Source organism: Schistocerca gregaria, chromosome 1 (genome assembly GCF_023897955.1).
Source record: "Schistocerca gregaria isolate iqSchGreg1 chromosome 1, iqSchGreg1.2, whole genome shotgun sequence".
NCBI classification, from domain to species: Eukaryota; Metazoa; Arthropoda; class Insecta; order Orthoptera; family Acrididae; genus Schistocerca; species Schistocerca gregaria.
In genome coordinates, this window is record NC_064920.1 from 751713157 (window position 1) to 751740923 (window position 27767).

At 40.5% G+C, this 27767-nt stretch overlaps 1 protein-coding gene across 1 annotated transcript in view; it reads left to right on the top strand.

Moving 5' to 3' along the window:
* The window catches only part of LOC126272881 (transient receptor potential cation channel subfamily A member 1), a 217185-nt gene that overhangs the window by 181363 nt on the left and 8055 nt on the right, over positions 1–27767 (top strand). The window contains exons 19-20 of the mRNA XM_049976161.1: positions 26389–26516; positions 26908–27126. Coding sequence (XP_049832118.1) covers positions 26389–26516; positions 26908–27063 — 284 coding nt within the window. The 3' untranslated portion in view covers positions 27064–27126. The remainder of the gene's footprint in view (positions 1–26388; positions 26517–26907; positions 27127–27767) is intronic.

A 27767-nucleotide genomic window follows, 5' to 3' on the forward strand; every position in this document is an offset into this window, starting at 1 on the left:
CTATTCTTGTGTTCTTCCTGATCTTTGTGTTCATGATCTCTTTAGTGTTTGTCCAGCTGATTGCTATGTGGTCAATTTGGAATTGCCCGCCAGCCGGTGTGCTTCAGTCTGGAACCGCTTGACCGCTACGGTCGCAGGTTCGAATCCTGCCTCGGGCATGGATGTGTGTGATGTCCTTAGGTTAGTTAGGTTTATGTAATTCTAAGTTCTAGGGGACTGATGACCTCAGATGTTAAGTCCCATAGTGCTCAGATCCATTTGAACCATTTTTTTGGAATTGCCCAAGGCGGGTGCATGGGCTTGCCCATGTCTTTTTCTTACTTGGTTTGGCTGTGAAGTGTGTTGTCATCAGTCTCATTTTGTGTTCTCGACACAGTTCAATTAGTCTTTCTCCATTTTTGTTTGTCCACTGGTGTGCAAGGTACTTGCCTGCAACTCTTTTATGTTGTTGCTCTCTGCCAATCTGTGCATTATAATCTCCTAAGAGTATCTTTACATGTCTGTATGGTATGTTTTTCAGTGTCTCACCTAGCTCCTCCCAGAAACTGTCTGCAACTTTCTTGTCTTTCCTGTTCTTGTCATTTGTAGGTGAAGATCCGTTTACTGTTGTATACTTTTTGTTCCCTGCTTGAAATGTCAGTGTTGATATCCTTTCTAACCTGCTCTTCATTTCAGTTATGCCATCCTTGTATCTCTTGTCTACTATGAACCCTGTACCAAAGCAGCTAGGTGCATGTCTTTCCTTTCCCACTCTAACTCCTTGTTTTCCTTTCAGTATTATGAAGTCTTCTGACTCCACTGTATCTTTGTCAGTGTATCTTGTTTCTTGCATCACTAGTATTCCAATGCTTCTCTCTTTCATCTCATCTATTACCTGTTTAAGTTTACCAGTCTTAATCATTGTCTGTACATTTATGGTTCCAATTCGGAAAGTCTTTTTGGTTTTAATCTTCCTTTGAGGTTCTTGGGAGCTCTGATTCTTCCCTTATGCACTTTTTGGCAGGTCCCCCAGAATGCGAATGCTTCCTTATGCCGACCTTGGTCAGTAGGGGATTGCTTCCCTGGGTAATCTCGATTCAGTTGTGCGATCCATTCCATGAGCTAAAAGACTTTTTTGTTGGTACGGCTCGTGTCCGTCCAGTTGTACGACTGAAGTTGTCAGCCACAGAAGATGATTTCAGGCAACCCCTGACATGGGGGACACAGATGCCTTTGAAGCTGCCCCTAACATGGAGTACAGCCACTACCTGCCATGTTTTAGTGGCTCTTTTGCTGTCTCTGCCATTGGGAAGTGACGTCCCTCTTCCATCTTCCAGACCGTTGGCCGGGCTTTGCCTGTAACCCTAGATAGGGGCCTAACTGGGTGCTGCCATTCAGAGCCCAGGTTTTTTATGGGGTTGTTACTCCTCCCCCTCCTCCTTCCCCATTACTTATGAGATGGGGCCCCAGGCTTGGGACCGGCAATGGCAGAGTTTCTTTGTGGTTCATCTGAATAACAACAAAAAATGCAATTGGCAAATAAACAAATTAATCAAGGTGTCCACTGTGGTGTGTTTTGTTCTTACAATTAACTGTCATTGAATTGACTTGCAAACTAGGATGTTAGGCTAATTTTGCTTACTTGCACTTTGTGTTTTCTTTGGAAATTCAGTACTCAGACAATGTAGCTAAAGAAACATTTATCTCTCAAAGTGAGCAGCAAGAATAGTTTGAAGGGGGGTCTGCAACTACCATATCCAAAAAGGTGCTATTTTTGCTTATACTCTCTCCCCTGTAAATTAAAATCTTCATGATCTTTCTGACCAATAATAAAAACCAATTTTTTATGTGATTGGAGAAGTCTTATCAGAAGCATCATTGCCTATGAAGCAGTCATGTCATATATCATCTTTGCTGTGATTTATGCATGTGTTTTATGTGGACATGACCACCAGCCTACTGTCCACTCATTTGAATGGTCAAAGCAAAACTATAGAGAAGAGCCGAGTTGAACCCCAATGGCAGGATGTGCTGCTAAGCACAACATACTGAACAGCTGCTAGGCACAACACGCTTGATCTCAGTAGCAGCTTTACAACCCATGCTACCTGAATCATTCCCCTCAGTATCAACTTCCCTGGTTTCTTCAGCTCACTCACATTACTATACTTTTACGAGCCACATGAAAAGCAGGTGCCAAACCGATATTTATCAGAGTAATCCTAAGAAATTCAACCATGTTACAGACCGCTTAAACAAAATCCTTGTTCGACAATTCTTGTTTATAAGCTTGTCATTCTGGGGCAATTACCAAGCTGGATTAATGTAAACCGCTTGGGATTATCTGAGCGGTCTAAGGCACTGCAGTCATGGACTGTGCGGCTGGTACCGGCAGAGGTTTGAGTCCTCCCTTGGGCATGGGTGTGTGTCTGTTGCCCTTAAGATGATTTAGGTTAAGTAGTGTGTAAGCTTAGGGACTGATGACCTTAGTAGTTAAGTCCCATAAGATTTCACACACATTTGAACATTTGATTAATGTAACAGATAGAGAAGATTTAAAGAAGAGCTGCACAACAGGTATGAGAACATCATACAAAAGATCAGCAAATCTGTAATGGGAGATGCTACAAGGAAGGCATTGTGTAATGAGCAGAGCCTTTCAAAATTATGAAAAGGAAGATTCAAAATTCAAGACAGTGTCTATCCCAAGTAATGACCACTGCAGTAAAATTACACAAATGTGTTCTGTGGAACAAGTAACTAACAAACAGAATTGTGTGAATACAGAAGATTACAGTGAGAGTATCCTCCCACTTATCATCTTTAAATGAAACATGAAGAGGAAAATGTTTCTTGTACATTATCTACACCTATATGCATGCCAGTAGTCTGCTGATGTAGATGTGTGTGTCTAGGGTCCCATTGGACACAACATGGGATCTCAGTTTTACTTATTGAGGTCATTTTGAACAGCAACAACTACCTTAAAGAGGTATGAGAATCTGAGAAGCATCCCCTTACGCAGGCAACTTCACATGCAACATCTCAACATAACGATGTCCAGCCACATGTAACCAGAAATTTGCAGCCTCCTTCGAAGAATACTGGCCATAACTGCTTGTATTGCAGATTTTCTTGATATGTTACCCTCCAAACATGTCTTAAATGTAGTTGGTTGGTAGTGACCTACAGAAAGAAATGTTGACATATGGTGGACTCTGATTCTGATTGTGGTACAAGCTGCATGGAGGAAATTTCCACAGGCACTTATCCAGACTGTGTGTGATGACTCTGGTAATTGCTTGATTGCAGAAGTTGGAATCATCACACTCTAATGAATTTTCATTGTCAGAGATCATGTGCTGGGTGGCTTTAATTAGACCCACAATGTTGCAAGTGATGCAGTGCAGACTGTGTACATCATGGGATGTAGAAACATGGTAGGTATGTTCATTAATCAGTGCGCTCATGGAGTATGCTGAAACAAATAATAGTTCCACATTCTGCCACCAGGTGAAAATATGGCACTGTAAGCAATCAGAATGTGAAATGTTTCCTGTTTTGATGTCAGTATATTGTTTGGCACTTGATAACACTTGTTGTTTTCTTTTGTGAAGTAACTGTTGGTATAAAGCGTTAAGAAGGTTGAAGTTTTTGTATGAAATGCAATGGCTGTTGAGAAGAAAGACCATGCATTGCTGATGAAGTTGTTTTAACAGCAGGGCATCAACAGCAGCACTGAATTGCGGTAATATCACCAACAGAAACAGCTGTGAAGAGGCCAGGCCCCAAGTCAGTATGATCACCAAATCTGTAGATACAGTTGAATTAGGTAATTCAGACAGGAGAGGGCAGTGGGGCCATTCCCATGGCAGTTATTGAAATTGTTGTAGTTATAGCTGACCATGCAGCACATGCCTCAAATTCTGCAGCAAATGTTTGAGCTTTGTCATGAGAAATTCTCTCTCCTTAGTCAATAACTTTTGTTCTTTGGGGCTCATTGTGCAAAATATGGCCTGTAATGACATAAGTGTTATGAATGTCAGCCACCTACACCACTATTTAAATGGCTTTAATTCTATAAATCACTCAGTCAGCCCATTTTGGCATATTGCCATTATCAGGTGCTCTGTAAATACATAAGTAAGTGATGTTCTTAATATAATGGTCTGTAACTATCATCAGAAAAGTTATAATACATTTATCTGGTGTTTTTTACCTTAAATGTAATATCATTGTTGCCATGTCTTTTCTTTTTTTTGGAATTATTCGTTTCTCCTCAGCTGTATGCTGGAGATGTATACCTGACTTTAATTGGTTTTTATGTATGCTGTTTCTCTCTTGGCAGCATGGTTGACAGTGGACTATTGATATTACATGTCTGCATAGTTAGCATTATGAGTAAGTGATATGTGAAAATTTGGTTGTGTTTTTTATTATTTTTATAGATTTGATTCTAATTGTGTCTTTGTCTGGAATTTGTTTTAGTTGTGGTTAAGATTTTTATGATATATTTTTATTTTTTATAATTTTGTTACTGAATATATTTTGTGATGTTTTCTTGGTGTTGTGCCTTTGTTGTATACTCTTCATGTTGTCATTGCTGTTACTATGCGTATGTATTATTTAGTGTCTCTGATTTATTACTTTACCCAGTTTCTTGCTTTATAATGTGAATAAAATTTTCTATTACTTTTTGTGCTTTAGGCCACTTTTTCATTCATTAAATTTTGCATGCATGTGATTATATCTCTGTTTTCTCAGACAATGGAAAATCCAGGATCGAATGTAACAATTTCATGAGAAGGAAAGTTGCTACTCACTATACAGCAGAGATGCTGAGTCACCAGTAAGGCCTTCATTAACATTAGAGGACACACACACACACACACACACACACCTGCAGTCTCAGCCAACTGAAACGACACTGTGTGCTGCCAGCAGCAGTGCGTGATGGGAGTGGCGACTGTGTGGGGGTAAGGAGGAGGCTAGGGCTGGGAGGGGGAGGGATAGTACGGTAGGGGTGGTGGACAGTGAAGTGCAGCAGGTTAGCTGGAGAGCAGGGGAGAGGTGGGGGGTGGGGGGTCAGGGAAGTAGCCGAAAAGGAGAGAAGTAAAAAACAATGGGTGTGATGGTGGAATGATGACTGTGTAGTGCCGGAAAGGGAACAGGGGAGGGTCTGGATGAGTGAGAACAGTGACTAATGAAGGTTGAGGCCAGGAGGGTCAGTCATTTCCAAAGGCTCACATTTTGCCCCATTCTCAAATTAAATCATGCAGGACTTGTTAAAGAATTGCTCTCTTTCTTCTAGTCCCTACAGTGGAAACACTTTTTCACCACCAACCCTACCAATCAGACTCAACCAAAGACCAATATTGAATCCTGCTTAACTCAGTTCACTCCTTCATTCAACCATGGTCCTCTCCCATTGTCCCCAAATCACCCCCAGTTAACTTTCCACAATTTCTTAACCTCAAACCTTGTCTTGCCATCATTCCCCGAATCCCTCAACATGCAAACTAACCTTACTTTTACTGAAAGAACTACAGTACACCATCTAAAAACTGATACTGACCTTTTAATCCTACCTGTGGACAAAGGCTCCACCACCGTTGTTTTGAACTGCAAGGATTACCTGGCAGAAGGAGTCTGCCAGCTGTCAGGTACTTCCACCTACAAACCTTGCCATAGTGTCCCCATTCCAGAAATCCAGCAGGATCTCCAGTTGCTACTCAAATCCTTAGGCCCTTCCCAGAACCTCTTCCTGCACTCTTACCCTACATTCTTCCTAAAGTCCATAAAACTAACCACCCAGGACACTCCATTGTGGCTGGTTATTGTGCCCCCACTGAGAGAATTTCTGGTCTCGTAGGACACCACCTTCAACCTATTACCCGGAACCTACCCACTTAACCACAGTATGTATACGACCCAGGACAACCGGTAGATCCAGGAAAAAGCTGGGAATTTTTTCATCTGGTAAAAAAAAAAAAAAAAAAAAAAAAAAAAAAAAAAAAAAAAAAAAAAAAAAGGAATTTTTTTAGAATTTTGGAAATTTTTCATTGTTCTAGTTTCCAGTTTGTAATTTTGATTGATAAGAACCGTTACTCTAACAAAGGATATTATTGTATCCTGCTACTGCAGAATAATACTTCAAAAATGAAATATAAACAAGAGAAAAAAAAGGAAAATAACTTAAATTGGAAAGGAAATGTGCCATATAGAACAATGATACGCAGTGCTTATGCAAATGTCTGCTAACAGCAAAATGTGTCAAAGGCTTTAGGAAGACTATGCCATGCTTCATAACAACAAATTGCCTCCGATGAGCTTGAAGTCACAACTGTGTGCATTTGATTTGTATTAGCAGTTACGAGTGGGCTCATGCACATGCGCAGTTGAGTCACATTTGAGTAGTAGATTCTCCTGCTTCTGGCTATAGGAATGTGGCTGTTAGCTGTGCAAGCAGTCACAGCAAGCAGCTAGATGCTACTGGGAAAAGGGGGCATCAAATTCATATTCTTGAGGGAAAAAAAACTTGTTGCACAAAGCACCTAGCATCCAGCGCACATTGGTGTATCGATTATTCACATGATTTTGAAACACATCCCTATTGGTTTTTGAACATTTTTGAACACATTTTAAATTGATTTCTGACTGAATCATAGGTTGATTTTTGAATGCATGCATATTGTATGTGATGTCTCTGCCAGGAGAATCCTCATTGCATCTAGAAATAAACTTTCCGCAGACAGAAGGGTACGGGGCTATACGAGCTGAGTGGAGTAAAGCGAACGGATGAATGCCAATCGCTGTCTGATTATGTGGTTGATTGGGTTTGCGAATGATCAGTGTTGTTATAATTGTGAGCTACCAGAATGGAAATAAATGACCAATAAGAATAACAGGTTAGAAAGATTACGTATTATCTTCTTGGTGTACCCAAGAAAATGAAATTTTGACAGAATATTTTTGGCCAGATTGCTACACTAGTAAGAACCAGTTGTACAGTCCCCAGCTCTGTTGTGGAAGTAACGTGGAAAATGTGTTGTATGAACATGTAACTATGCCTAACCGGAGAGTAATTGCAGGATAACTAAACCGGTGATTCCGGCAGGGATAGTGAAGTTAATTGGCGAACAAATTTTGACAATGGCAGGAATAGCTACAGAATTGGTGATGACAAGATTGTTTGTTAGAACAAGGAAGGAGAAGGAATGGGGACATCACACAAATTATGGAACAATAAGATGATTCCAAATTTATACAAAAAATTTGTAATACTACTTTTCGATCTCATGCTTGAGGAACTGGTGTGTATGAACGAAATGTTTAACTATTTCCTAACATAAAGTTTTTTGCTTGTAGTAGGCCTAATATTGGTACTTCGTGAATTATATTCTGTCGTGTTATAAAAATGTCCATTTTTGCCAAAACAGTCTCATTTATTTGGTGTGTGTTACAAAATTGCTGCAATATTGGAAAGGCCTATTTTGTTTTATCTAGCAGACAGTGGCAAAATAGACGTAATCAGATCTAGAAACCACATCAGTCTTGGGGTTTTATTTGTATAAACAGCTTTTTCAGTATTAGATAATGACATTTCGATTTTTCGTGTAGCAAAACATTTGATGAACTTCGGTGAGGTAATAAATTCTTTTGCAGAAAGAAAAGCATGCCATTTAAAGCTGTAGCAAGATTAGAGATAAAAAAATGCTAGGAGCTAAAGATTGAAGAAATGTGTACTTTCTTGTTTGTGTCTTGTCTTTGTTGGTTTTATGTATCCTATATTTAGTTTTATGTCACACAAAACAGCAAGTTATTAGCTAATAGACAATAAAGAGTGCAAATTTTCTGAAGAGTTCTTGTTCTCCCGATTACAAATAATCCCATCCACTATTAATTGCGAGATTTTTTTCTTTAAGAGGGGCAGGCTGTCAAACCGGCCGCCTGGGAGCAGGAGAGGCACCACAGGACATTTCAATTTCCACTGTCCTAAATATAGTTTGATAGCATCCATTGCAAAATATACATGTTTCAATTCCACAGAGCGAAATACAGTGATGTATGATAGAAGAATGCTGTATGAAGAGGTGTCGCACTGCACTTTGGCACACTAAGTACAGATAACATGTCTTAACATTTCCTCGTCCTTGAACACACGTTTTATGTTGCAGACTTTTCAGAAAGATATGCGCTACAAGATGAGCAAATTTTCAAAAATCTGATTTTTTAAATTTATTATTATTATTATTATTATTATTGACCTGGTTCACAAATATCGTTCCACATGCCAGCTGGTGTGGCTGAGTGGTTCTAGGCACTTAAGTCTGGAACCACGCAATCGCTATGGTCTTAGGTTCAAATTCTGCCTCAGGCATGGATGTGTGTGATGTCCTTAGGATAGTTAGGTTTAAGTAGTTCTAACTTCTAGGTGACTGATGACCTCCGATGTTAAGTCCCATAGTGCTCAGAGCCATTTTTTGAACCAGAAATATCATAGATCCAGGGCTGACACAGCGAGCAGTCTGAGTTATAGTGGGTAGGCTCCACATGACCCGTGTTTACATTTAGTGATTTTGCTGTTTCCTCTTTGTTTACTCTCATGTCAAATGAAAAAAAAAAAAAATGGATATCTGTGGCCGAGAGCTATCAAGTGAATTAAAATACGTTCACATATTTATGGAATGCTAAAATATGTTATTAATTTCAGATTGTATTTTATTTCCACCTTTCTGACAGTCAAGCATTAATTGCCTTGCAGAACAATGAAATTATATTTGTCTGTTTCTTAAAGAAATTTGATTTTTACTAACCTTTTCTGCAGAGGTAGTTAATGTGTTTGAAATGAAGCATTTAATTCCACACTAGTGACTAGCTTCAACTGTTCGCTGAATTTCAAGTGCACATTTTCATCTTCTAGCACATATGGTATTCTGCCATAATAAAGAACCAAACATGATATAATACAGTACTGATGCTCCAAGAAAATTTACATCCCAAAAACCACACTGAAAAGCTTTATATCAGGTCGATGTCCACTTCATTGTGAATCTGGACATATGAATGTGTACTTTAACCTCAATTATGCGTTTTAGTATGGTTCACAAAATTCTGATGCTCTTGGAGTATCCTCTAATGTCTTGCTTCTTTTATCACATAATGTATGATCGTTTAATGTTTTACACGTATGAACGTACGGGCTTCCTACGTCACGGTGGCTATGCAGCCGCGGTGTTGCCTGTTATCTGCGCTCTCTGGCAACTACTGAAACAAACCTATTTCTAACATGTCGCGGGAAAATATAGTGGATGGTGGTTTGAAAAGTGTTATTTTCAAAGTAAATATCCTTTTACGTAAGTTGAACTATGTGCGAGAATATATCATGAATATCTTAAATCACAGAGAGTTTGACTCTCATTTAAAAATCAACTCTTTGATGATGAGCCATTTAGAATAATTTTGAACCCAGAAGCCAAGACATTTATGTTATTATTAAAAAATAAAACCATAACCGTTCAAAGAACTTATAAGTTTTGCAGTTGCAAGGGAAAATATTCTGTTACTTAACATGGAAAAAGTGTGTTTTCATCCGGGAGAAAGTGTATTTTTAACTGGGAAATCCGGAAAAAGTCCAGGAATTTTTTTTCCTTGTCCACATATACATCCTGCAACCATTACCTCCACTGACTCCCCACAGTTCCTGTCCCTTTACCACATGGTGCCCTGCTCATCACTATTGATGACATTTCCCTTTACACTGAACTTCCTAATGCCTATGGCCTTATTGCTATTGAACACTACCTTTCCCAACACCCGACGGATTCCAAACCAACAACTCCTTCCTAGTCGCCTTGATCAACTCTATCCTAACCCACAATTACTTTAATTTGGAAGGCATTAGCTACAAACAAATCTGGGTATGGCTATGGGCACCCACATAGCACCATCCTAAACCATCCTATTCATGGGCCATCTAGAGGAATTCCTCCAGAACTTCAACAACTTCTCCCCCATTTGCTTCATCAGGTACTACACATCCCAAGCCACATTCCTAGATGTTGACATCCACCTCAAAACTGGCTACATCAATACTTCCATCCATATCAAACCTACTAACCACCAGCAATACTTCCACTTCAACAGCTGCCACCCATTCCATACCAAGAAGTAGCTTCTGTACAGCCTAGCAACCCATGGTCATTGCATCTGCAGTGATGAGCAGTCCCCTTCAAAATATATCTAGGGTCTCACTGAAGCCCTCACAGACTGTAATTATCCTCCCAACCTGGTACAAAAACAAATATCCCAAGCATTGTCTTTTCAGTCTCCCACACCCTCCCAAAGTCCACCGTCCATCCACAGAGGAGAATTCGATTTGTAACTCAGTTCCACCCAGGACTGGAGCAAATGAATTACACTCTCTGCCAGGATTTTGACTACCTCTCATTGTGCCCTGAAATGAGAAACCTCCTGCTCACCCCATTGCCTCATGGCCCATATCCGTGCAATAGACCTAGATGCAAGACCCGTCTCGTAAATACTCCCACCACCATCTACTCCAGTCTGGTCACAAACGTCACCTATCCCATCAAAGGCAGGGTGTGAAACCTGTCATGTGATCTACAAGCTAAGCTGCACCCACTGTGCTGCATTCTATGTGGGCATGACAACCAACAGGCTGTGAGTCTGCATGATTGGCCACCCACTAGCTGTTGCCTAGAAACAAGTGGACCACACTACTGCTGAGCACATTGCCAAACACAACATCCTTCATTTCAATGACTGCTTCACAGTCTGTGCCATTTGTATCCTTGCCACCAGCACCATCTTTTCTGAATTGTACAGGTGGGGACTTTCTCTGCAATATATCTTACTTTCCCGTAACCATCCTGGCCTCAACCTTCATTAGTCAATGTCCTCACCCATCCAGAACCTTCCCTGTTCCCATTCCAGCACTACACAGCCATCATTTCACCATCACACCCAGTGTTTTTACTCCTCTCCTTTTCCTCTCCAACCCTCCCCCCCCCCATCCCCATTCCACCTCTCCCTTGCCCTCCTTCCAACCTTCTGCACTTCCTTGTCCACCACCCCTAAATACATCCCTCCACCTCCCCACCCCAGCCACCTCATTGCCCCCACCCATTCGCCACTCCCATCATGCACTGGTGCTGACTCTTGCAATGTGGGGGTTCAGTTGCCTGAGACTGCAGTCGTGTGTGTGTGTGTGTGTGTGTGTGTGTGTGTGTGTGTGTGTTTGCCGTCTGTTGTTGACAAAGGCTGCATTGGTCGAAAGCTTTATTTGTGACTGTTTTTTTGTTGTGCGTATCCGTGACTCAGCATCTCCGCTATAAGCTGAGTGGCAACTTTCCTTTTCATACTATTGTTACATTCCATCCTGGATTTTCCATTGTTTGATTTTTGCCTGACAGATATTCTTTGATCCTAACCCAGTGCTGTTTCCTTTTTTTACATTTTTTTTTTACAATTTTCTTATGCGTCACTATACTCAATGTCTGCCCTTCTTTCTTGTGTTTCTCTTGTTGCCTTACAAAGTGCACTTCATGCTCTACTTAGAAGCCAAAAGTGCACAGCATGCTCTACTTAGTAGCCACAAAGTATCAACCACCTCGGCCACGCACAACAGATGGTTCCAAGACCACACTGATTGTTGGTGCAGTAGCTTATGTACCACATAACTCCTGCTCATATAATTAATCCTATACTTTCAAATTGATCATTCTCTCTGTGTCACTCTCCTGTATTTTTGCATGTTATTTCTCACACCTTTACGGTGCCATATGATCTTGTATCTCATCCTACAAACCCCTCCCCTCCACCCACTCTTTCTCCATCCTATCCTAGTTTGAACTCAGTAATTCCACCTCATCCAGTCACATCTGCCATCCCCCTTCTTCAAACTTATCCACACTCAGACCGGCTACCCACAGTAATATCTTGTTTTATTATTTGTGTTACAGTTATATGTGTTTGTATTTAACTAAATGGCAAACAAAGTTGGCAGCACTTTTGCTCTAAAGTCTTTGGAGAAACAAGTACTAGAAACTATGTCTTTTTCAATGTGTGTCTTTGTGCGGTTGTACAATGTGAAATGAAAGTAATGTTCAGTGAAGTAAAGAAATTATTTTTAACCTTAAAACAAGTAACAGGTTATGGTCCTAGATTTGCTTAAGTGTCGTAAGTGACTTAAAAGACTCAAAATAGTGACAGAAAATTAACAAAACTTGATAATATGTGCTCGAGAGTGAAAACTGTTGTTGTAAAACCTTCGCTGAACTGTGTCAGCCCAAGTAACTGCCAAAAATGAGAGTTTTTACACCCTGTAGGAAATACAATAGCCAGAATTTGAGGTTAAAGTGTCGTCAACTGAGTCTTGAGTGGAGTACAGCTGGCTGAGATTTGAGGTTAGAAACATCGACAGATGAGATTTAGGTCTTAAGATTTGTTTTTGTAAGTAACTTTCGGCCACATATTGTATTTTGAAGTACAGTTCAGCAGAAATGGATATGTCAAAAAATATAAAACCACTAAATGGACAAATGGACTGGCCAATTCGGAAACAAAAAATAAGAGACTTGCTGGATTACCATGTAGGTGCATTGGATGTTAGTGACAAGAGGCTCGTTAAGCCCAAGCCACTAGAAGACAGTACAGTGAATGATAATTAGTGCAATCAGTGTTGAAGTACACAAAAAGGTAATTGACAAGGAAACAGCTAGCAATATGTGGGATGCCTTAAAGCAACTCACCCTTTTTTCTCATGAGATTTTGCGAACCATGGATGAAGGGTATCAGACTGATGCCATATTCCTTGACTTCCGGAAAGCGTTTGACTTGGTGCCCCACTGCAGACTCCTAACGAAGGTATGAGCATATGGGATTGGTTCCGAGGTATGTGAGTGGCTCGAAGACTCCTTAAGTAATAGAACCCAGTACGCTGTTCTCAATGGTGAGTGTTAATCGGAGGTGAGGGTATCATCTGGAGTGCTCCAGGGAAGTGTGGTAGGTCTGCTGTTGTTTTCTACCCACATAAATGATCTTTTGGATAAGGTGGATAGCAATGTGCGGCTGTTTGCTGATGATGCTGTGGTGTACAGGAAGGTGTTGTCATTGAGTAACTGTAGGAGGATACAAGATGACTTGGACAGGATTTATGATTGGTGTAAAGAATGGCAGCCAACTCTAAATATAGATAAATGTAAATTAATGCAGATGAATAGGAAAAAGAATCCTGTACTGTTTCAATACTCCATTAGTAGTGTAGCACTTGACACAGTTATGTCGATTAAATATTTGGGCATAACATTGCAGAGCGATATGAAGTGAGACAAGCATGTAATGGCAGTTGTGGGGAAAGCGGATAGTCGTCTTTGGTTCATTGGTACAATTTTGGGAAGATGTGGTTCATCTGTAAAGGAAGACGCTTATAAAGCACTAACACGACCTATCCTTGAGTACTGCTCGAGCGTTTGGGATCCCTATCAGGTCAGATTGAGGGAGCACAAAGAAGCAATTCAGAAACGGGCTGCTAGATTTGTTACTGGTAGGGTTGATCATCATGCGAGTGTTACAGAAATGCTTCTGGAACTCGAATGGGAGTCTCTAGAGGAAAGGAGGCATTCTTTTTGTGAATCACTACTGAGGAAATTTAGAGAACCAGCATTTGAGGCTGCTGCAGTACAATTTTACTGCCGCCAACTTACATTTCGTGGAAAGACCACAAAGATAAGATAAGAGAGATTAGGGCCCGTACAGAGGCATATAGGCAGTCATTTTCTCTCATTCTGTTTGGCAGGGGAACAGGGAGAGAAGATGCTAGTTGTGGTATGAGGTACCCTCTGCCACGCACCGTATGGTGGATTGCAGAGTATGTATGTAGATGTAGATGTAGAAGTATGTTTTGTTGTTTAATATTTGGCACTTTTGAATTTCCTGCCTGATGTCTACTGGCATCTTGCTATCGATTTTTTGCACTACAGTATAAAACTCAATTTCTCATCCTGCTGTAACCCCCCCCTCCCTGCTACAACCAATTCCAATAAATAAAACCTTGATGTACAAATGTGATTACCTAATCTTTTTTATTATCTTTCCTTATTGTCTAAATCTGATTTAAACATACTTTGTTTCCTCCTATTTCAATTTTTTCCCTCTTCTCTATCATAATTATGCCATATGTAAAGATAACTATCACCTACTGTCATGCAGTCTGAGCACCCATTGTTGCAACAGCTAATCATGTAAATGTCTGCTCTCTTCGTGACAGAACTTATTTGCACCCTAGATCTATTTCCTCCAGTATAATAAATTTATATTTATTTTCAACTGTAATATTTTACTTCTTCCTGTCAATGTGTACTGCACAATATATTTACATCCCTAAATGCCACCAGCTTCTCACCTCCACATATTTAAACATGTTCAACTACTCTTCTATTTAGAGTGTGCATCTTCTACATAGTTTTCTCAATTTTATTAACAATAATCCCTTCTCTGTTTATAATCCAAACAATAAGAATCCTGTAATGTTTGAATACTCCATTAGTAGTGTAATGGTTGACACAGTCACGTCGATTAAATATTTTGGGATCCATAGAAGGTCGGATTGAGGGAGGACATAGAAGCAACTCAGAGGCGGGCTTCTAGGGTTCAACTTACATTTCGCGGATAGATCACAAAGATAATATAAGAGAGATTAGGGCTCGTACAGAGTCATATAGGCAGTCATTTTTCCCTCTTTCTGTTTGGGAGTGGAACAGGGAGAGGAGATGCTAGTTGTGGTACGAGGTACCCTCTGTCACGCACCATATGGTGGATTGTGGAGTATGTATGTAGATGTAGATGTTTCTTTGGAGAATTCATTTTGTAAGCCATACATTTGTGGCAAAGCACATTGCTTACCATTTGGTCACAGGGAGAAGTTAACCTGTCAGGTGAACTAATGTCAGCTGATATCAGTGGATCCTTCAATGAATCTTTTCAGTAAAAGAGATATATGGTTGTGTTCAAAGACAGCTACACCAAATTTCGGTATTGCTACATCATAAGGCAAAAATCTGATGTTAAACATGCATTGAAATATCTTCTTCAACATTCAAAAATGCTGGGTCATACAGTCAAAGAGCTGCTGAGTGAAAATGGTGGAGTACTCATCAGTAAGTAAGTTAAGAACATACTGGATGCAGAAGGTGTTACTCAGAGGCTGACAGCATCCTACACACCACAACAAAAAGGTGGAAGTGAGTGGGACATGTGAACTATAGTTGAAATGGCAAGAACCTTCAAGTATTCAAATAAAGAAGCTAATTTCACAGCAGCCATAGGGCTGGAATTGGTTGGAGCATCAGTGTACATTCTGAATCAAACTGCAAACTCATCTGTGGAAGGAATTAGTCCATTTCAGCTGTGGTTGTGGAAGGAATTAGTCCATTTCAGCTGTGGTTTAGTAAGAGGCCAAGAATAAAACATTTGCATGTAATAGGCTCTACATGCTGTGCCCACATTCCAGTTCAAAGAAGACAGAAAATGGATAAGAAAGCTGTCAAGGGTTATATCGTGGGGTATGGTGGAGATGAGCATTACAGAATTTGGGTGAAAGAAGAAAACAAAGTAATTCTCAGCAGAGATGTAATCTTCAATGAAAATCCTGCAAGTTGTGAAGAAGAAGTCAAATTACCATTGCAAGATGGTGAGCAAAGTAATCAGGGAAAGTATGCAGCTGAAGAAGATGATGAAGCAAACTCCAGCAAGGAGTTGTTGAAGCCTCTTAAACAACTGCGAAATCGTTCAACATTAATGAAACCTTTGTGGCTAAATCACTTTGTAATGTTCACTGAAGAGATGATTAATGAAACAAATGAAGATCAAGAGCCGGCCGGAGTGGCCGAGCACTTCTAGGCGTTACAGTCTGGAACCGCGTGACCGCTACGGTCGCATTTTCGAATCCTGCCTCGGGCATGGATGTGTATGATGTCCTTAGATTGGTTACGTTGAAGTAGTTCTAAGTTCTAGGGGACTGATGACCTCAGAAGTTAAGTCCCATAATGCTCAGAGTCATTTGAATAACCAGAATCATATGGAGAAGCTGTAAATAGTACGCAAAGTGATAGATAACTGGAGGCAAGCTATGAAAAATGAAATGAAGTCACTACAAGAGAATCAGACATGGGAACTGAGTACTCTACCGAAAGGAGCAAGAGCTATACCATGTAAGTGGACTTTTTGTGTAAAGACTAATCCTGATGGAAGCGTTGAGAAATATAAAGCAAGACTTCTCATCAAGGGGTTTAATCAACACTAAGGTGTAGACTACAGTGAGACCTTCAGTCCAGTAGCTAAGTTGAACTCAATTTGTTCAATGTTAAGTGTTGCTGCAGCTGAAAAGATGCAGCTAATACAGTTTGATGTGTCTGCAGCATTCTTGTATGGAGAACGAGAAGAAGTAATATTCTTGCAATAGCCAGAAGGGTATAATGATGGCTCAGAGAGAATTTGCAAATTAAGGCAAAGTTTGTACGGACTTAAGCCATCCCCAAGATGTTCGAGTAAACGGTTTGGAACATTTATCATGTCAGCAGGTTTCAAGGCAAGCAATGCAGATCCTTGTTTACATATCAGAGAAGAAGGTAGCAAGAAACTGTTAGTTGCTCTTTATATAGACAGTGGGGTAGTTACGGCAAGTGATCAGCTGGATGCCAGAAAGTTTGTTGATGAGTTGAAGGCTGAATTTAAGATCGCTGTGAAACCAGCATCATATTTCTTGGACTTGAGATAAAACACTTTGATGATGGTGCAATCAAGATAAGTCAACAAGCCTATGCAAAGAAGATTTTGGAGAATTTCAGCTTTCAAGAGTGCAAACCTATCTCAATACCAATTGTAAAGGAACCACATACATTACAGGTAGAAGGAAAGAATGCAGAGAAGTGTAACTTATTAGATTGCTACAGTGATGTAGACGTTGGAGGGTGCAACAAAGCTGGATGGTCGACATCTGGTGTACTTGATACACGCGCAGGTGGAGCTATCTCCTGGCTCAGCCAAAGACAGGCAGTGACTGCAACACCTACAACAGAAGCAGAGCTGGTAGCTACAACAGAAGCTGTGAAGGAGATAATTTATCTGTGTAGACATTCTAGAGGAATGAGGAAGCTGAGTGAAGTTCCAGTCCTTAAGGTTGACAATCAGGCAACAGTGAAACTCACACAAAACCCCGAGTTCCATCATCACACTAAGCATATAAAAATAAAGTACTTCTTCATCCGAGAAAAGGTATTCGAAGGAGAGTTAGGCATTCAATATGTTTCAACTGAGGACCTGTTAGCAGATATATTGACAAAGCCTCTGGCAAAACCAAGACTGTTAGATTTATGTCATAAGATGAGTCTTTCATGTTGATGTGTTCCCTTTTTGTCTTAATTAACTAAGGGAAAGTGTTACAGTTATATGTGTTTGTATTTAATTAAGTGGCAAACAAAGCAGCACTTCTGCTGTAGACTCTTTGTAGAGACAAGTACTAGAAACTTTGTCTTTGTTGATGTGCGTCTTTGTGTGGTTGTACAATCTGAAATAAATGTAATGTTCAGTGAGGTAAACAAATTCTTTTTAACCTAAAACAAGTAAAAGTAACAGTTTGTACCTTACTTTGATCCTTGTGGCTTCAAGTCAATTTTAGTGAGTTTTCGCCATTCGCTACTGTATGCTCCCTCAGATTTCATCTTGTTTCCCCCTTTTGCATTCTTTTCACCCTTTCGTGAATTTTCACTCGTATTTGGATGTATGTTTGCAAAATTTTTTGGATTTAATTCTGTATTGTTTACGTAATTTTTCGCATTTTTCCCACCACCACGGATCCTTGCTCGTTCCATCTGCGTCAATACATAAAAGTTGTTGTTTGGCTCCTGGAATCCCCCCAAATGGCCTTACCATCAAATTACCCATCTCTGGCTGCCACCCCTACTTCCAAAATGACCTCCATCTGTTCAGATTCTGCCGATGCTAAGCGCTCACCAACATAGTCCTGCAAAATCGTATCGGCCAAGCCCAAACCTCCTTGCAGCACCTTCTCTCCGTCTGCAAAACTCTTCTGCTATGCAGTCCCAAATTCCTGGAACCCATAACACACATTGAAACTTGCAGGAACCTGAGCAACATGCACAATGATAACTCAAAAAGATATCCATCATGCTCACTTCCTACTCCTGTCTACCACGTCTACAACAACCTCCAAACCTCCCCCACGTCCCCTCATAGCAGACAGACGCTCACAGACCTATTACACTTACCCCATCCTCCAAACTCACTCCCACCACCATACAGAATCCAGAACCTAAACAGACCCTTAACACAGTCATGAACCTTTCCTCCAGAAGACTTAAGACTACAGAAATAGCTGTCCTTTCCGAAGGCCTCACCTTTTGCCCCACTCTCAAATACAGTCATCCAGAAATTGTTAAAGACCTTCTCTCCTTCTCCCAGTTCCTACAGTGGAAACACTATTTTGCCACCAACCCTACCAATCGGACAACCAATGCAGTGCTTCCTAACAACAAATTGTCTCCGTTGAGCAGGACGTGACAGCTGTTTACACGGGCTGCGTTCACACTGCCGGCCGGGCCGACCCTAGCCTGGCCGGGCCACCGCCCGCTTTGATATCAAACACATGGTTTTGAATTGCGGTGTTCACACTGGCGGCCGGGCCACGCCGACACGGCGTGAGCCTGCCGGAGGCGAGCCGGCGACATCCCGAGTGCTTAATATTGCCGGCGCGAGCCTGCGGAGCAGCGCTACAGCTTCTGCAGTACACGCTGTCACTCGTCCCCCTTCTGCTTTCATCACAAGTGTTACTGCACACGTCTTTTATTTTAAGATGTTATCTCACATTTCACAATCAGTTTATTATAAGGATACATGCGAATTTACTTTTATTTCATTTATTTAATCTACCATATTTACATGCATTTGCCAGCGATCGCGGCATTGCCGCCACTGAATAGTTCGCATTTACTTGTAAACGGAGGCAGATATGACTGACACTGAGGGACGGAAATGTGTCCCTACCAGATGACAATGAATTGTAAAGTCATGCTGTGGCACGTTACTGTAAGCTGTTGTCTGTGACATCTTTTTGCGATGTTCTTACTTTAATGAATGCAGAATAACATATACATGACATTAACTTGTGTTCATCAATTTGTTATAAGAAATTCGGCTAGTATGACAGTAATGATGCAGTTTCCAGATTATGGAACGAAGTTACCAAGGAGTGTGTTTCAGATAGTACTCACAAATATAAATTATTTTCCTTTATAATTTTATTTGTTTTATTTGCAGTGAAATGAGATACACAAAAATACAGTAAATAGCTAAGTACTTTCAATTCCAAAAAATTATTTTTGAAAGGTTTTTTAATTATTTTAAGTTGCATTTTTAACGAAATATTTAACAAAAGTGTTCCTGACAGTTTTCGAACGTAATGTGGAATTTCTGTTGAATGTGGCACCAGCTGTCTGCATATCAGCATTGTTACAAAAGTTTTCAGCTTCAACATTGCATCCTTCTCTGTCAATGACAATATTATGAAGTAGACAAATGCACTTGACTATGTGATCAGCTAAGTCAATGGATGTTTCAATTTCCTTCCTCAGTAGTCTCCATTTATTAGTCATTATACCAAATGCACATTCAACAACTTTTCTTGCTCTGGAATGCATATCATTGTATAGAATCTTCTCGTTGTCCAAATTTCTGCGAGGAAAAGGTCTCATCAAATTCTCTAATAAGGGTTAAGCTTCATCTCCCAAAATGACGTACGGTAGTTCCCGACACATCCAAGTCTTGTTGGTGGCGGTAATAACAGCTCCCCATTTGTAAGTTTCTTATATAACATACTTTCTTTAAACACGCCTGCATCAGATTGTTTACCGTAGGCACCAACATCTACAGCTATAAATTTGTAATTTGCGTCAGCTTCTGCTTGGAGTACAATCGAGTAATACTGTTTGTAATTTTAAAACATGCTGCCAGAAAGTTTACGACATTGGACACGTATGTGCTTCCCGTCTATACATCCAACATAGTTTGGAAATCCCCATTTCGTGTGCATTGCACTGGCAATTTCTTTAAATCGAGAAACAGTTGGCGTTGGTAAATGAATGGGAGCAAGTGACTCCCATATGGCCACACAAACGTCTTTCACCACCACTGATACGGTGGACACTCCTAATCGGAATGACGATGCTAGTGCATGAAAGGAGATGGAGATGCCAGTGGACAGATACCTGAGGAAAAAAAATCGTAAAATGTGTTACTCAAGTGTGGCGTTGGGCGAAGTTTTTACAGTTTTGTTTGCACAGTAGATATTTACTTAGTCCATGTCACTTCACACTTAATACAGCAATAAAGAGACATGGCCATACTATATTCTTTCAATTAAAATAATGTAATCGAAATGCAAAGACCTGAGAGACAGTTACAGAGAATAATTTGTATAACTTGGCAAAATGTCATGTGATCCAGGGAATAGTATATTAAAATGCAATTCCACTCGGACTTTGTTCTGTCATATGATTTTCCCAAGTTGCAAGAGCTATACACGGTTCCTTATCAGTGGAAATGGAACCACTGAGTCAAGGGCATTATCTCAAAACTCTTCGCCTGTCTTACAAGGTAATGAAAAGAATTCTGTGAGGTCATCAGTGGCTCCACATGATGAACCATCACCACTGCCAAGCGCTGCATCATGAAGAAAAAAGAAGTTGAAAAATTCTGAAGGAGTATTTCTGCGATTCTTCGTTGAAGGCACAGCAAGACATTACCCAAAATGACGAAGCTAATTACTTACTAATTATTCTCAGGAGTCCCACAAACTCTCTTCCCCTCAGAAGTAAGCGTTTGTGAAAATTAAAATACAAAAGCATGACTACAATTAATTGGAGGTAGTGAATGCTGCACAAAGTTCTACTGCAAACCAAAAAGTGTGTACTAACGAATCTTACCTTATCGTTGTACACAAGTTTTCTTCTGCTGTTATACTTCTGCGAAAATTTGTGTTCTGTTTCGAAATTTTGTCTTGAATGTTCTACAGCACATACTGAAATGTATTATGATTCATTCTGTAATATGAATAAAATTTTTCAGGATAGTTTTTAAGTTCTTCATGTAAAGAAAAAGACTCCTAAATGTCTGTCGCTATTTATGGAATGAATCCATAACCTCCTAGTTCTTCTGTACTTCAAAATTCGAAGAGTTACTGCAGAGTCAAAACAATACCAATAAAAGAGTGAAGATATTGTTCTAAACAACAGCACAGACTAGCTAAAGGCGAGCAACTGTTGACTGCAGCTGCGTTTTCTACTGACTTGCTTGTCAGCTGTCGAAGGGTGGGGATTTTTTTAATTTATTTATTTGGCCTCCGGCAATTAACAGCCATTTAGCCAAAGAGTGGGGATTACCTTGACAGTGCAGCGCAGCTCGCCAAGTAAGAAAAAAAGACAATGAAGAACAATGAAACGCACATCTGTGTCGATCTACAGTAGTTTCATTAACTCTCCATTATTTTTTCTGTCAAAGTAGACACCGACACTACAGAATTGCGCTTCAGTTTCTGCAGTAAACGTATCACAAATCTCCAGTTTGTTTTTGTGATTAGTTTTACACCAAATTTTATCAGACCTATGTCATTGTAACTTCTACCTGTACGTGTACTAACCGCGCGAACTCTGTGGCTTGCGGACGCGGCACTGACGCCACTGAGTAGCTCGCATTACTTGTGACCAGAGACATATCGGTATCATTATCATCTCAAAAACATTTGGTACTTTTAGCTACATTTCATTCGCAACAATGTATGGTCTAAAACGGATCTAACAGTAAGCTACCCTCTACATAACTTTTTCACTACAAGATTTGTAAATCAAGTGCACAACGTTGACAAATAGCATCATTTCACAATGACTGTTAAGAAACATGGGAAGATAAATGATTCAAATACGAAGCTAAGGTGTTACACTAGCATGTGTACAAAAATCAGATTTTTTGGCCGCATACTTTCTTCAAAATCGGTTGGGAAGCGTTACGAAACTAAGAAATCACGCGAAATGAAAAGTAGACTTTTTCTTTTTTCACGACGTAATTAATGCTTTTAAGGAAAAAATAAGTTCATAAAACGATGTGGCGAGGTCTCATATACCCCTAAGAATTTTTAAAACATGAAAATCGGAGAAGTGGATTTTCCCCCATTTCGCCGTCCCTGCTCGGCGCGGCGCGCATTGTGAATACACTACACATCGGTTTGAGCTAGTACGCTTCATCCCGGCCCGGCCGGCAGTGTGAACGCAGTCTCTTCATTTGAGCAGTTGCGGGCGGGCTCGTGCGCATGCGCAGTTGATTCGCGTATGAGTAGTACCTTCTGGCTACAGATGTATGACTGGGCGCCACTATCTAAATTGTTCCGGTTCGGAAATATTGTAGATACGGGGCTGATGCACAGAGCAGTGTGAGTTGTAGTGGGGAGGTGGGTAGTCTCCACGTGATCTGTGTTTACGTTTAGTGATTTTGCTATTTCCTCTTCATTTATTGCTCTCACATTAAATGAAAACAAAACGAATTTCTGTGGCCGAGAGCTACCAAATGAATTAAAATACGTTCGCACAATTACAGAAGTTTCAAGTTTTATTTCCTACTTTCTGACAGTCAAGCATCAATCGCCTTGCTGAACAATGAAGTTATTTTTATCGGTTTGCTAAAGAGATTTGGCTTTAACCTTTTGCGCTGAGGCAGTCAGTTTATTTGAAACGAAGTGTTTAATTTCACACTGTTGCTGGTTTCAAATGTTCACTGCATTTCAAGTGCACGTTTTCCATCTCTAACTCGTATGGCATTATGCCATAATAAAGAACCAAACATGAGATAATACAGTATTGGTACTCCAGAAAATTTACATCCGAATCTGGACATACGATTGTGCACTTAAAGCCGAGTTATGCATTTTAGTATGGTTCACGAAATTCCGATGCTCTTGAAGTATCCTTTGATGTCTTGTTTCTTTCATAACACAATGCAAGATTTCTTATTGTTTTACACGTATGAACATGCGGGCTTCCTGCGTCATCGTAGCTGCGCAGGCGCAGTGACGCCTGTTATCTGGCGCTCTCTGACAACTGCTGAAACGAGCCAATTTCTAACTGGTCACGGGAAAATATTGCGAATGATGGTTTGAAAAGTGCTGCTTTCAAAGTAAATTTCCTTTTACGCAAGATGAACTATGTGCGAGAATGTATGATAAATTTCTTAAATCACAGAGCGTTTGGCTCTCATTTAAAAATCAACTTTTTGAGGACGACCATCTATAAGAATTTCGAGCCCAGAAGATGAGACATTTACGTCGTTATTAAAAATTTTACTGGCACATTTGTGTGATGCATCTTAAAGTGTAACACGCGCAAAAAGATCAGCATTATGTGGAAGCTTAGCTTCTCTTGCAGCTTATTAATCTTCGTGACTAATATTATTTGTGAAAGCTTTGTTTTTCTTGCAGCAACACTACGTATATTAATTTAAACCATTAACTTTTCTTTTTTGTGTGTTCGCGCTACTGAAGATTGATCTTTGCTATTGTTTGACTACGTCACGTGTCCTTTGCTGTCATCAGCTGGCGAGATCACGTGACATGAGCTATGACTGGCTTACAAAACCGCGTCGTGATCTCGATTTCATTGCTTCGGAAAGTAACATGCTGTGTTTTGTGGAATTCGAATTTATACCTCTGTAACACGATGCTGCACATCAAAGATCTTTCAAAAAATGTGTTTTTTCCTCCCTGGGTTTTATTTGCTAAAGTGCCAGCAAATGTTACGTATTTGTAGAAAACCATAAACATTCTAAGGATTGGTAAGTTTTACAGTGCCGAGGAAAAGTATACTGTCACTTAACACGGAAAAAGTGTATTTTCAACCGGGAAATCCGGGAAAAATCCGGTAATTTTTTTTTCCTTGTCCATGTATACACCCAGATAAACCTAACCACACAGGACACCCCATTATGGCGGGTTACTGTGCCCCCACCGAGAGAATCTCTGCTCTCGTAGCCCAACACCTTTAACCTATTACCCGGAACCTACTCTCCTATATGAAAGATACCAAACATTTCCTTCAGCAACTCTCCATAGTTACTGTCTCTTTACCACACCTATGCCCTGCTCATCACGGTGCCGCCTCCCTTTACACTAACACTCCTAATGCCCACAGCCTTACCGCTATCGAACACTACCTTTTCCAAAGCCCAACGGATTCCGAACCAACATCCTCCTTCCTAGTTGCCATGACCAACCTACAATTACTTCTCCCTTGAAGGCTTTACCTACAAACAAATCTAGGGTACAGCTATTGGCACCCCCATGGCACTATCTATGCCAACCTATTCATGGGCCATCTTGAGGAATCCTTCCTAAAAACCCAAAATCCTAAACACCTTACCTGGGTCAAATTCATTGATAACATCTTTGCTATCTGGATCAAGGGTGAGAACACCCTATCCACATTCATCTAGATCCTCAACAGCTTCTCCTACATTTGCTTCACCTGGTCCTACTCATCCCAACAGGCCACCTTCTAGATGTTTACTTCCACCTCAGAGATGGCTACGTCAGTACCCCTGTCCATATCAAACTAAATAACCACTAGCAGTACCTCTAGCTTGACAGCTGCTACCAGTTGCAGTTTCGGTTCCAGCTGTAGTGACAAGCAGTTCCTCTTGAAATATACGAGGGTTCCACTGAAGCTTTCACAAACTGTAATTATCCTCACAATTTTTTTTACAAAAACAATATACCATGCCTTATCTTTCCAGTCTCCCACCACCTCCCAAATCCCCACCATCCGGCCAGAGAAGGGCATTCCACTTGTAGCTCAGTACCACCCGGGACTGGAGCAACTGAATTTGATTCTCCACTGGTGTTTTAACTACCTCTGGTCATGTTCTGAAATGAGAAATATCCTGCCTACTATCATTCCCACTTCCCCCACCCTCCGCAATGCTATTCTGCTGTTCACAGAATCTACAGAATATACCGGTCCATCCTTACACAACCCCTGCTCCCAACCCCTTACCTCACAGCTCATATCCCTGTAATAGACCTAGATGCAAGACCTGTCCCAAACATCCTCACACCCCTACTCCAGTCACAAACATCACCTATCCAGTCAAGGGCAGGGCTACCTGTGAAACCAATCATATGATCTACAAGCTAAGCCACTGTCCTGCATTGTGGCCAAGAAACAAGTGGACACCCTGTTGATGAGCATGCTGCCAAACATGACATCCTTCATTTCAATGACTGCTTTACAGCCTGTGCTATACGGATCCTTCCCACCAACACCAGCTTTTCTGAATTGCACAGCTGGGAACTTTCCCTGCAATACATCCTACGTTCCTGTAACCCTCCTGGCCTCAACCTTTGATAGTCACTGTCCTCACCCATCTAGCCTCTTCACGGTTCCCATTCCAGCACTACACAGCCATCATTCCATCTTCACACTCAGTCTTTTTAGTTCTCTCCTTTTCTGCAACTCCACCCCTGTCTGCCCCACATACTTCTCACCTCTCCCCTGCCCTCTGACTAACATGCAGCACTCCACTGGCTGCCACCCCTACCACACTATCCAGCCCCCTCCCCACCCCAGCCTCCTCCTTATCCACCCTGCCATCACTCCTATCTTGCAGTGGTTCTGCTGCTCGCAGTGTGGTTTCAGTTGCCTGAGACTGCAGTTAGCATTTTGCTTTGTCTACGTCTGTTGTTGACAAAAGTGTCCAAAAGCATTAATTGTGAGAGTTTTTTGTTGTGCCTTTATGTGTCTCAGCATCTTTGTTATATGGCCTATGCGTCTAATTCAAATGAAGGACTTTCTGGCTGAAAGCTTACTTTTTTTGCGCATTTTTTGGTTGTGCCTATCTGTGAGTGAATATCTCCACTGTATGGTAAGTAGCAACCTGTCCTTCACATAAGTTTGTTCTCTTTGTAGAATGCTGGCTACAACTGTTTTCCTGGATTGCAGATTTTCCTGATGTGTTTTCCACTAATATTAGTTGATCACGATGACATTAAGACAAAGTAATGTAACAAAAACTAAGTGATAAAAAGTAGCATTTGGATACTTATCATAGATATGTTAATTTACATGTCACCATTATATCATTTGTCATAATCTTATTTAATATGTATGCATTTTGTCTGCAGAAGCTTATATATCTCAGAAATACATTAATTGTTATTTTGCTCAGATGTTGAGCTATCATCTGCACATCTCTTGCTAATTGTTTTCTAAATATATCAAACAACACTGCTATATTTTAGTTGAATTAAGTTTCCTTCATAATTTCTTTCCACAGGAGTTGAAATGGTGTTGGAAAACAGTGAAGATTATATGACAGAGGAATTAAATAAACAAAAAAAGAGACTGAAGGAAATAGCAGCAGCACTTGAAACACAACATCTTCTGCTGAGATTAATTGTGCAGGTATGTACTTGTGATATATACCGGCACATTAGCATGAATATTTCCATTATTGATGTGAGAGCATAGTAACAGAGCCACAATTTGTAGTTACATATAACCTGCTTTTAAAATGTGGTATGTAACAGCAACATAGCAGAATTACTGTTTTAAGCATGTGTGAAGGCTGAGCTGAAGGTAGCCAATGAATCACTAGGTGATACTATTAGAGAATTAAGCAGAATGCTCCTAACAGAAGACATAAGTAACAGAATCAGTTTGCCTCAGTATAATGTCAGAATATGTCATCCGTGTCTCATTGAGAACACAATGGAAACGAGAATGACTTTATAAAAGATATAAGAAAAAAGAGCCTACCGTTGCAGTTATGACCTATTGCTGTCATTTTTTCCAGAAAATGGAAATTAAAACTGAAGCAGATGATGTAGATGAAGGTGTTTCACCAAATGAGCTAAGGCCATTGTTAGGTGTCGCCAGCAAATGGACGTCACCTAGAGTACGCAAGAAACTCAGAAGTGCACTTAGCTTCTCTAAAACCAACTCCACCTGAAGGACACAGTGGTTTATTATGCTTGGATCTGTCATCAAATAGAATACTTGATGTTCATTGCAGGTAAATTTTAAACTAAAATTGTCTTGATAGAACCTTACAGATATACCCTTTATAACTAAGAATTGTCTGTGCATATTCAAACAGTGTAAAATCCAAGATGGAATGCAACAATGTTACGAAAAGGATAGTTGCTACACACCATATAGCAGAGATACTGAATTGCAGATAGGCAAAACAAAAAGACTGTCACACAATAAGCTTTTGGCCAATAACGCTTTTGTCAAAACACACACACACACACACACACACACACACACACACACACACACACACACACACACACACACACACACACACACACACACACAGACATATACATATACACACACACACACGACCACAGACTCTGGCAGCTGAGGGCAAACTACAAACAGCAGCACATTGGGAGAGGCTACCGGGTGGCGGTAAGGAAAAAGCTGGAGTGGGGAGGAGGGATAGCAGGGTAAAGGAAAATGGAAATTAAAACTGAAGCAGATGATGTAGATGAAGGTGTTTCACCAAATGAGATAAGTAAAAAGTGTTGGTGGAATAGGGGGCTATGTAGTACTGGAATGGGAACAGGGAAGTGGCTAGATGGGTAAGGGCAATAGCTGATCTGGGGTGAGGACACCCTATCCACATTCCTCCAGAACCTCAACACT